The sequence below is a fragment of the Solea solea genome, chromosome 10 (assembly GCF_958295425.1).
Source record: "Solea solea chromosome 10, fSolSol10.1, whole genome shotgun sequence".
NCBI lineage: Eukaryota > Metazoa > Chordata > Actinopteri > Pleuronectiformes > Soleidae > Solea > Solea solea.
The window spans coordinates 8,318,108-8,330,712 of record NC_081143.1 but is presented as its reverse complement, the minus strand read 5'-3'; the positions used below and the strand labels follow the sequence as shown (position 1 = coordinate 8,330,712).

Here is a 12,605-nt window from a genome sequence, read left to right as displayed (position 1 = left end):
GAAACTCAAATCATTTTTTTTTTTCAATCAAATTCTCCAATGGTGACAATAATTTCTTCAATAATTGCTATCTTCTTCTACAGTGTGTGACCAGAAAATAATAATAATAATAATAACTACTACAGTAGTTTACAGTTTTCCCAACACATAACTGCCTTTTAAGAAGGAATTAGAGAGCTATAAAGACCAGTCAAAAGTTTGGACACATCTTCTCATTCAATGATTATTCTTTATTTTTGTTTTCTCAATTGTACATTAATATTAAAGACATAAACATTATGAAGTAACACTTTATGGGACCATGGTGTAATAAAAAAAAACAAAAACAGGATATAAAGTATGTTTTATTTCTTGACTCTTCAAAGTAGCTACTTCTTGCTTTGATGACATCTTTGCACAATTGTGACATTTTGAAGGAGTTCCCAGAGGTTCTGAGCACATGTTGCTACTTTGCCTTAATTCTGTAGTCCAACTCATCCCAAACCATCAAAGTTGTGTTTATGTTGCATGATTTTGGAGACCAAGTCGTCTGACACAGCACTCCATCACTCTCCTTCTTGGTCTAGTAGGCCTTACACAGGCTGGAGTTGTGTTTGGGGTCATAATCCGCACTAAGTGTAAACCAGATGGTATGGTATGCCGCTGCAGAATGCTGTGGTAGTCTTGCTGGTTAAAAGTTTTAGGTGAATTTTAAATAAATCACTAACTGTGTCACCAGCAGAGTTCCACCATCACACCTCATCCTCTGTGTCCCACCAGCTCACCTTTTCTTCAACTCACAAAGACATGACAAGTGGACCTGAAAATATCAAACTTGGACTCATCAGATCAGATTTCCACTGGTCTTATGTCCATTTCTTGTGTTTCTTGCCCCAAACAATTATTATTCTCCTTCATCCTCAGTGGTGGCTTCTTTGCAGCAATTCAACCATGAAGGCTTGACTCACACAGTCTCCTCTGAACAGGTCGAGATGTGTCTGCTACTTGAACTCCGGGTAGCATTTACTGTATGTGGTCTCTAATCTGAGGTGATGTTAAATTACAGATTCTGTGGCTGGTATCTCTAATAATCATCTTTACCAAAGTGTTGGTCTTGCTTCATATTTCTTGGAATTTTATGGACTCACTTCACTGCAATGTCTTCTCCTTCTTCTTCTTCTTCTTCTTCTTCCTCAGTGGTGGCTTCTTTGCAGCAGTTCTACCATGAAGGGTGTTACTTGCCTTCAAGACTGTGACTTGAGTGGGGGTTGCCAAAATATGGCATGGCCCAAAAGAAAAAGATCACCTGCACAGCCAAAAACAAAACAATGTAGGTGCTATGGCTGCAGGAACAAAATTGGAAAAATAACAATGATATAAATATTATATTTTCTTTCATATAATGTTAAACATATTATCTTTGTTTAATAATGTCTTATTAGTAGATAATTACCATATGTATTCCCTCATAGTTTCTTAAGTATTAGAAATGAATACTTACTGGATACTCCAATCCAGTCCAACTTTATTTAAGAACTTCAAAAACAATAACAGCTGAAACAAAGTGCTGTACATCAGAGATGAAATAAAATACAGAAACAACTAAAAACTAACAATAATATAGTAAAGTACACCAAATTATCATTATAATTAAACTGCATATCGAAATTAAACATATCGAAGTAAAGATGTTTTAATATGCAAGAATAATGCAATAAATATGCAAGAATATTATGTTTTTGTTTATTAAAGTACAAGTGTAAACGTCACCAGTGCAAATAGACTGATTGCAGTCACGGGTGTTCCGCTTTTGGCCACGTTGAGTGACGAGCTACATTTTCATGCTCAGGCTGCCACCTACTGCACAGAATGCTGCATTTCAAGCGTATTGTCAACCACACGCACTCTAGATCAACGTTGTTTTTCTCTGACCTTTTCTCTCGCTGGCTGTTGACCAATCAGGCTTCGTAAACGGTCCCAGGATCCGCCTATGATACATCGTTGCAACCAACCACCTTTCAGAACAGCGACCAAATGGGCGTGGCCAGTCGCTGAAATTTTTAGATGTTGTCATTACGTACTTCACTTTGGGGTGTTTAACACAGAGAGCCCACGGGCGTGGAAGAAAATCTCCATTATGTTGCTCTAATAACTGCTGTTTTCTTAAATACGTCCTTTAAAAGAATTGCGTGACGTAATTCTTTCATAGCACACTAAAGAACGACACTTAAAGGAGTCTCCGCAAACCAAACAATCTCGTAAATCGACCGAAAGGCTAGCGCACGGGCTGCTAGCTAACGCCTAGCACTTTAGCTATGGAGGAAAAGAGGAAAGAGGAAGGAGAAACGCAGATCCAGGAGCACGGCCCCGAGCATTGGTTCTCCAACTGGGAGCGGCAGTGCTTAGCAGAGGCCGAGCGGAGTGATTCAAACGAGGAAGAGACGGAACAGAGTCAACAGAAGCTGTGGCACCTGTTTCAAAATTCCGCCACCGCGGTGGCTCAGCTCTACAAAGGTCTGTAGATGCTAACCCAAGCTAATCCCGCTAGCTAGCGTTTTCGCCGGGCGCATAGAGACACAAAGGGCACCGGCTTGGCTAACAGCTGTTGTGTTAGTTGCGAAAACTGGTTATTATTATTCACTGCGATGTTGAGTGACTCTAGCATGTGTTTTTATTTAGAAAGATATTTCCTACTAAACGTGTGTTACTCGCTTTCACGAGCCGGTTCTACCGCCACTTTGTTGAAGCTAACGCCGTGTAGCCGAAACTGCCAGCCGGTGACCATGTCAGACTGTGGATGTCAGGGCAGGATTTAATTTCATAGTGGTCCGAACTGTAAGGACTGCACGGATAGATAATTAGCCGCGTCAAGGTTATTTCAAACAAACAACGACGTATGTATATTAATGTGGATGTTTTGTTCTCACACACAATCTATATTTTGTCCACACGTTAATAGTTACCTTGCTCGTCAAAATGGCGAGGAGTCCATATGGGAGGAGTTTTCCGAGTAAAAACAACTCATTTGTTGACGGTTAAATGCATCAAGATTTCTTGTGGTGAGACGGTTGTCTAAAGTCTACGCGATAGTCATACATTTTATACCAGTACACAGGCCAGAAGGTTGTCCTCAATCACTGTTGTGTTGTCATTAATACCCAGAATAAAAATGGCGAAATGATCAACGTAACCGTTGTGCCCTGAGATGTCTGCCCTGCTCTGGAAAATTGTTTCTCATTTTATGTTTCGGTCCCTCTATTAGAAATCGGATTAAAGTAAACTAAAATAACTAACAAAACTGAATCATGTGTGGATAATTCTGTCTTCTGTGATAATATAGAGTGAACCGTATGATAACGTGGTTAATTTTTATAACAGCTCATCATACATACTCGTTACATTAGCTCAATTCAAGTCATGCTTTATTAAAGCTTCATAGTCCAGTAAAGGGAATTAAACGGTACACTTAAAGCAGCACTATATATTCCAAGATGCCAAAGGCTAAAAAAGGTCAGCACCAATGTTTTCATAGCTGGGGCGGATAACAAACAGTGCTGAATCTGATGTTGGACTGCAACCAAATGATCTCCTCTACAGATATATCAACAAATACGTTTAAACACATCTGGGCCTCTTGACTTGAATTTCTTGTAGTTTTTTCATGTAAAACCCTGCTTAATAAGATGTCTCTGTGTCTTAACTCCTACTGAATATAACACAGCTGTACCTTAACAAAAATGAATACCAGTCAGTCATTTCTAAAGGCAATGCACTAGACAGTCCTTTCATATTGCATACAAAGATTTACAGTCACCGCTCATCTCATAAATTAAATAAAAAGTGCTGCAAGAGCAGATCTCTTTGCCAACACAAAGCAGATCCCTTTATGGGACATTACATTTGTTAATAGCCATAGATGTTAGCGCTTATAGTTCTGGATTGTCTCATACATACCTGTATTGCAATGAAACTCAAATGAAACTAACTCATCCTCTGACAAAGTAAAAAAAAGTTAGTTTTTGTGTAACCCTGCCAATAAACACACAAATATGCAAACTAACGGCACCGAAAAGATACCTCCCTTGGCGAATTGTAAGTGCTTAAGTAGCTATGTAAATTGTATCCCATAAAATGCTCACCACCCGTTCCCAGTTTGTTTTCTCGTAGGGTATACACAAGAGCAATCAGATTAAATCAGTCCATTTTTGACTATTCATGCTTGAATATGAATTTCCCCAGAGAGGAAATGTGATATCTGTAATGGGAGTTGGGTATTTTTGCAGCAGCAAAAAGCATTTTAAATGTATGGTATTTGGATCAACTTTTTTTGCATCTAATTTACAGATAGAGTTTGTCAGCAGCAGGGTCTCTCTCTCTGGGTGCCCTTCCAGAATGCAGCCACAGCAGTCACTAACCTGTACAAAGGCAAGTAACAACTCTATTACCCGTGTTTTAATCCTCGATTTCTTCTTTATTATATTCTTTGAGAGTAAACCTTGTTTTGGTATCCACATCTACTAAAAACAATTGTCTTTGTGTTCCATCAGAGAGTATGGAGGCCCGTCAAAGGAGCTATGACTTGGGTATTCATTTAGGCTGCCAGCGCAGAAATAAAGAGATGATTGCTTGGGTGAAAAAACGTAGAAGAACAATCAGGCGAGAGGACCTAATCAGCTTCCTATGTGGCAAAGCGCCACCTCCGCGGACACCTCGTGCCACGCCTAGAGTTGCCGTGGTGTCGGCAAGTCGACCATCACCTCCAGAGACAGGCAGTTCTGTGGAGACTGACCTGCAGCCCTTCAGAGAGGCCATTGCCCTGCATGGTTAGTTAAAATGGCCGGTTCATTTGGAAGTCATTTTCTTTATAAAAATATGATGCTAGAGATCATACAGTTTGTTTATTTTGTCTTTTTTAAAGGTCTCAGCGGTGCCATGGCAAGCATTTCTGTGCGCTCAGGTCCTCCTGGATCCCCAACTCACCCTGCCCAGTCTCTTAGTCGTCGTAGGAACGGCCTCCATGATGTGGACCTCAACACGTTCATTGCGGAGGAAATGGCACTCCACTTGGATTCCACAGCCAATCGTAAACGAAGCTCTGCCCCCTGTAGTGATGTCATCACAGACTCACCTGCTCATAAACGTAACCGGATGCTCTGAAACTTTTCTACATCATTTATCCATCCTCTGTCTTCTCCTCAATGGCCCACTGGACAGCTGATGAGGACTGATGCCATGGCCAACCTTTGAAATCTTCCTCCTATTCATGTTAGTTACAATGCTACAAATAAAAAAAACATACTTATTATCAACCCATATAGTTCTCTCCTTATTTTTTTACCCCACCGCCACTAGTTTGTCTTACTCATCCTGTCCATGTTTGAGTTCTATAAATTGTTCTTCTGTTTGTTTGCCCTCACCAGACCTCATACTGAAGCGAGCACACGTCACACTTGAAAGCCTTGCATTACAGAATGTTGCATTTAGACATTTTGTATTAGCCAGGCTACTTTTGTGCTTCTCATCCAATGACCAGATGAACATGGTCATTGCCCACTGTTTGCTGTCAGTCTCCCCTCGTTCCTCAAATGTACTTCCTCCTACTCTGTCTGTGTCCACGTCTGTGGACAGGACTGAATTATTGGGGCTCCTTGAGGCTGAAGTGGCTCCCTGCTGTGCAGCTCCACCCAAAACGCTTTTCAGCGTGTCTCATTTGACGGCTGCTCCGTGTGCTTGCATTTCTGACAGCAGCACTCCCACTTACTGTGTTGTACTTGTCTTGCCTTTGAGGAAGCTGTTACAGTATCTCTGGTTGTTGTACAGCAGTGTGTGTGTGAGTGAACGAATTGTCTGTCTGCTTGCTTGTGGATGCAGGGTTCTGCACCAGCACCCTCTTGACCCAAATTCACCCTTTTTCTTTATATGCTATTTGAAGCCCAAACCAGGTTTTTATCACAAAGCAGGTCAGTTCAGTTTACAACGAGAGTGGTGATTATTTTAGCTGTCATTTTGATTGGTGGGTAGACAGTAAGTGGGGCAAGATGCAGTACCAACAAAGCTTGCTTTGTTTAAAGTACCATTGTCCTTAACTGTGTTTTACAGAAAATCCAAATATGCTGTTTCCTTGACAGCATTAAAATACATTTGACTGTATTGATAGACCAGTAGCAGTGTTTGACATTTTGCAATTTACATATTACCCACATTTCTCCCATTGAACTGCCACTTAACCAAGTGCATTGCTGCCATTTCAATTCTTTGACTTCAGAAGCAACGCTTGTGATTTCAGCTTTACAACTGAAGTTTTCTGTTAATTAGTGGGGGCCAGGGGATGGGATTTTACTTGGTCTAACCAGTTCATGGACAATTGCATTCAATGGTTCAACAAGTTCAACTTTGGACACACTTTTTTCTTTTGCCAGTTTCACACATTGCTTTGTGAAACAATCTTGTGTGATGTGTGTAAATAACATGTAGGTGCTGTTTTATGTGGTACATATTGTAAAAAAGTGCAAAGCCATTGGGATGTCCATGTATAATAACAATTCTAACATTAAAGAAACTAATGTGTTTAACTACTTTGTCTTTGACTGTCTTTTACTTCCTGTAAGCTGTGTAGTGTCATCTCCTATTTAAGACCTTTACAGCAGCCATGTAGATGTGGGTAAACTGATGTTGATCCTGACGTCAATCAAGGCTATTTTAATTTGGCCACAATGCCTTGATTAACGTAACCTGTGTTTACCTACTATTTAATGTTGGCTGCTGAAAATGAACTAACGTGCTCAGTAAGGTCTTATGTCATTGTCAGCGTGAATGATTATTCTCATGATAGTTTTGTGATTTACTGTGAGCCAGTGGCATGAAAGGAAATAAAGAATTCAATAAAAGGGGAAAACCCTCAAGAGTTAAAGCTACTGTCACAGTGCCTGCCCTGTGAAGTGTGTTCTTTGCTCAAAATGTACAAATTGAGTTATCGTGTTGTTTTGTAATCCATCACAAAGAGCAGAAGAACAAAGGGTCTACTAAAAGGAGAACGTAGTGGTTGTGAATCTCACTTTATTGTGCTGTACAGTCTTTGCAACACCAAGCTGATAACGTTCTGCTACACGTTGTGTAGTTTTTCACCACATGAGGGCGACACAGACTGTGTTCTGCTCTGTCTTTTTCATTCTTATTGATATTTGAGTATTGAACAGTACTGTTCACTCTATTTTTGTCCACATTCTGACTTGCTGGTTGGTATGAAGGAGTTTTACATAAAATATAGTATAGAAGTTGCAGTAATATTGTAATATTTGACTTAATATTATACAGTGGAAAACAGTCCTTAGCTCTTGAGTTTCTGCAGTAAGTCAGTGCAAAGATCTGAGAGCTGGAGTGATAATAGTAGCAGTATTACAGTTGTCCAATCTACTGAAGATGAGTGCATCGACATGCTTTTTTCTTTTCAAAATCCTGCTGAGACATTGTTGGTCTTCTCGGTCCATACTCAAACCTTAAATCACGACTGATCAACACATGAAACTAGAATCAATAATTCCCATATTGTTTTAATGTAAACATGGGGGTACACAAAGTATAACTTACATCTGAACTTGCATATCTTTCAACACATGCATGTGGTTATTACAGCTGTGCTCCATGTCATATTTGAAAGGTTTCTATATTTGAAGTGCTCACTCTCAAAGTGCAAAATTATCCATCAACATAATTTAACCTTTAGTGCTCTGTCCCGCAGGTGCACCCTTGGTAAATTGCCGTGGGAATAATACACAACTCCCTATATGGACATCCTAAGGGTGTGTGTTTATAGGTCACATATTCAGACTTTAAAAAATATGTTTCCTCGTCTTATGTGTTGTGGAGTCAAAGTTATATAGACATTATTAATTTTATATCCCATTTAAATGCTATAGATATGTTTCAGTATTTAATGACCTTTCAGGCCCCACATGCAGTGCCACCACATACCTTTGGAATCATTGATCTATTGGTGTTTAGTTGTAATTGTTTTCACCGTTTTCAACATTTCTGCCTTGGTTTGTGGTTTTGAAAATGAGTTTTATTTATTTGACTTAAATGAAGAAAGAACCTGCATACATGTATGTATTGACTGTTCTTTGTACTGTGTGTAAAAGTCTAAAAGTATATATATATATAGACACAAAGTAGTTTGTGTCCTTTTAAGCGAGTTAAGTCCAACTTGGTTTCCCAGTCTGTCTGAAAGTGCTCAGCTATGTCGAATACAGCTCTAAGATTCATTAAGTGGATGTCTTTAGGGAACTTAGCAAGAGCAGACGCAGTGTTGTGGACAGACATTGGAAAAGTTGTTAAGTGCCAAGAAGTTGATCAGCTGTTGAAAATAGGCTTTTTTAATTAAAACAGAAGCTTTGACATGACATTAAAACTGTTCATGTTTGTAATTTGTCTACCTTTTTTCTTTTTTTAGATGGCAGCACATGACAGCACTTTACAGAGAGACACGTTGAAAAATTTGCAATACAATTACAAAAAAAAAGAACAATAATAGGAAGTTCAGATCTTTCAAGCAAATATACTGTACTTGATATCGAGATGCAAAAGGCTAAATCATTGTTGGCCTTGTTGGGCAGAAGTTGGGTCCGAGTTTCAATATATATTCAATATTCAAGAAAAGAAAACAGAGGATCTGTATAAGTAAAATGGTTTTCTTAACGTCAGAATAAGCCTTTTATACTGTATGTACTTTAGTCAAAGGAGGCCGTCAACAAATGGACAAACCAGCCATAGCATGCATTTTGAAGCAGAAGCTTAATATCAAAGACATGAAGGCCACCGTAGCTCCCTGACGGGCTTGTGATGGCGAGAGGTGAGCGGAGGAGTCCTCCCTTTGTTCTCACCATTAGATGTCACTTCTTACACAGTGGACCTTTGAAGTTTATAAATATTGTTGTCTAAAGCTGAGAAAGGAGGATCAAGTGATGATCTGAATGAGTTGGGTGAGTTTGAGAGTGACTAAAGAGCAAGAGTGCAGTTCTCCAAACAGAAGTTTGGCTAAGCTTCATTTCACAAACAAGCAAGGTGTGGTCCTTTAAAGTGTAACTAAACCCCTAAACCACTTTTTTTCCCCAGGTGAAAACCAGTGTATCTAGTAATGTTGTTTGTGCATTGACATTATAATGTAGTGATAACAAAGTGGTGTATCTACTGCCTCCCTCTGGTCAAACATCAGCTACTTCATTCAAATGTTGCTAGTGGTTTTCTTAGTCCATGCTTCTGTCATCATAAGTGTGAAGCTCTTTGTCCCAAACTCCTTTATAAACACCAGAGATTTTGCTTCCGGTGGACGTCTGGGGGTTCACTTCACCACCATGTGGCAAACTTAGTAGTTCTTTGAAACATGCCTTCTTCACTGACAAAATTCATTTCCACACAGTCACTAAAATAATGGCAAAAATTAGATTCATAGCAGAAGTTTGACCTCACACACACACACAAACACTCACAACAAAATCTCTGAAGTTCAGCCCTGCTGTCTCTCCATCCTCACTCAGTCAAGAACGACCAGAACCAAAGACATAATATATGTGTGTGCCAACACTTGACTTCACACATTCTGCAAAAGGACGACAAAGAATTGCACCGTACATTCACGGAGAATATGTGTTTTTTTTTTGCTTTCGTCTGCTAACAGCGCAGGGTTGTTTTTGTTTCATTGTGTATCTGAAGGCTCTAAAGGCTGCTATTTGATAGAACCATGGAAGAGGAGCAGAGCTGACCGCAAGCTGTTTCGCACTTCAAAAGAAGTGTGTGTGTGTGTGTGTGTGTGTGTGTGTGTGTGAGGCAGGGAGAGAGAGAGAGGGAGAGAGAGAGACATAACGACAAGCAACAAGTGTCTGAATGTTCCAGAAATCCCCTCGAAGATGACCATCTGGGCTGCACTGAAATCAGAGCGCGCATGCACACACACACACACATTCATAAACACACGCTTATAGGTGTCTCCTAAGATGCCGTCTGGTCTGAAAGAGAGTTGGTGATGTGTTTGTAAACCTTTAAACACACACAGACACGCACACGCACACACGTCAGTTCCATCATAGGAGTTGTGGGTTTGTGTGGGCTTGACCATTAGGGAGACTTCATTGGCAGACAGCTGGTGATCAGTGATGCACTATCCCTCATGTGTATGTGCGGATGTGCACTGATGTACACGGCATAAACACAATGGGTAATGCTAATTGCTGCACCAGCTTGCGTTAATTGATAGAGGACGGTGTGCTTACACACACACACACACACGCACGCGCACGTACCCACAAACACACACACAAACACACAAACACATTAACACATTAGCACATGCACATAAACAGAAGCCAATCAGGCAGACTGAGAATGTGTCCCCAGAGATAGAGCAGCCGGAGAACATGGGTGGTGGTGGGCGATGGTGAGGGGGTGGAGGAGACTGGGAGGGAGGAGAGGAGGAGGAGGAGGAGGAAGAGAGGTTAAATATTCCCCAGAGACAGCTGCTCATCAGGGCTCTTAGTTTGGTGCACAGAGGCTATGGCAGGTGAGCAGTGGAAACTCAAAGTCTAAGCGATTGCCACCTATTTTTGGGCCTTTTTATGTTTTTGTGAATGTTCCTCCTCTTCATAAGGAGCCGCCCTCCATCCCTCCACCCCTGCCTCACTCCCTCCTCCATCCTTTTCTCTCAAACATAAACATGGCTTGCACATTCACACGCCAGATCTTCAGAGCTCCCTGAGAACCAGCATGTCCCTGTCTTCCATAAATGCCACAAAAAAGGGAAAAAAACAACAACCCACAAGCAGATCACCATAGCAACACGTTATATATCTTCCAGCAGTATTTATCCAATCCAGAGAGGAGGGGTTGTGGTGGTGGGGTAAATGGAGAGGAGAGGTAGAGGTGGTGGTGATGGTCGTTGTGTGCGTGTGTGTGTTGTGGGGGATGTGATGCAACTCCCCCAAAAATCAAACTGTCACGATAGAAGAGGGGGATTCAGTTCCTTTGAGAGGCCACCGGGCGGCAGCAGCGTCCAGCAGGACAGCAGCATCAGCAGGCGCCATCGCCACTCCAACACCAGTGGCTTTCAGTCATGTGTCATCACAGAGCTTAGAGGCTGCTGGTTTCATTCCAACCAAATACTACACCAGCGTACTCCACTTTCTATTAGAAGCTATGCGAGTGTGTCAAATTGACTTTCCTTGCGCTCTAAACACCTGCCCGCGTGCATCCCTTCAGCACATGAGTGACGATTCACTGGACTCCATAATAAAAGGTTCGAAAGAGGGAGTGCAGTTCCAGTGCATCTTCAAATACATCACCTACCAGTAGGATGCTGAGCACGTATTAACAGACGGGGACTATGATTGAGGACGAGGAGGAAAAACGAAAATGAATGGTGGGACAGAAAGGGAGCAGGAATGATTGCAAGGTTCCCCTCCTCCCCAAGCACAAGGATTAGATGTTGTGCTGGTGGCTGCAGATGGGTTTGGGCTTGATGCTGTACATGTGTGCACAGTGTGTCATGTGTTAGTGCGTGTCTGTGTATGTGTGAGAGTGTGTGGGTTTATTTTTTGGGCGCAGGAAGCAGGTTAAGTATGGAGGAGAGAGAGAGAGAAAGCAAGTGAGGAGGGAAAGGGGAGTGAGGAGGAGGGAACCGGATGAAAGGATGTAGGTGAGTCTAGGAGGAGAGGAGGCCTAAATCCTCAGTGAGCTTCTGGGCAAGAACAAGGAGAGACACAGAGAGAGTAATGATGTGGGAATAAGGGGGGAAATGTAGAAGGATGCAGGGAAACAGGATGAGACTGACAGAGAGTGTGTGTGTGAGTGACAGACATATCAACTGGGATAAGGTCAAAAGTGTAAAGGCACAACAAGTTTCCTCGCTCACAGATTTAAAGTAAGAAACACACCAACAGGACCTGACAAGAGTCTGATCAGATCAGCTCCTCTACATGTCCACTCACTCCTACATCTACACACTTGCCTTTACACACACACACACACACACACACACACACACACACACGCAGTCCCTCTTGTCCTCTCTTCAGCACGGCTCCATATTCTCCAATAGTCTGAGCTTGAAATGATGTTTTGTTTCAAAAGATTTCAGCTTTACATCGGCTGACTTTGAGAGCCATTATCCATGGACGCCGGCAGCACCTCTTGTGGGTCGATTGCTCAAATCTGGGCCCTCGCCGGTGAGTGGCACGCGAAAGCAGAACATGTTGATTTCAGCTCAGCGACTTTTACTTTTAACTTGTGCTTTTTCGCTTAGAGGTCAAAGACATAAAATGTGTTTGTGGTGTTGGTGATGAAAGCTGACAGTCTTCACCATTGACACAATTAGCCACTTAATCGAATTTAGTAGAAATTTTGAAGAAGAAATTACACAGAAAATCCATACTAAATGAATTGGTAATTGAATTGTATAAATGACAGGATTTTGTGGCAGGTATTTCTTTTTCAATGTATTGTATCTGCCATTATTATTGTTATTATTATTATTATTATTATTATAATAATAATAATATTATATTTATTTATTTAATTGTATAATTATTTAAAATGGCTTTTGGTTGAGTTGTTGCTGATTGTTTTTGCTTGTAAGAGAA

At 41.1% G+C, this 12,605-nt stretch overlaps 1 protein-coding gene across 1 annotated transcript; it reads left to right on the top strand.

Annotated features, from left to right (window-relative positions):
* The first annotated feature begins 2,072 nt into the window (after positions 1-2,072).
* Positions 2,073-6,554, top strand: hapstr1b (HUWE1 associated protein modifying stress responses b). The gene is made up of 4 exons (XM_058641371.1): positions 2,073-2,493; positions 4,324-4,404; positions 4,527-4,802; positions 4,898-6,554. Exons 1-4 carry the CDS (start codon positions 2,295-2,297, stop codon positions 5,134-5,136), a joined length of 795 nt encoding a protein of 264 aa, XP_058497354.1. The 5' UTR covers positions 2,073-2,294; the 3' UTR covers positions 5,137-6,554.
* The last annotated feature ends 6,051 nt before the right edge of the window (positions 6,555-12,605 follow it).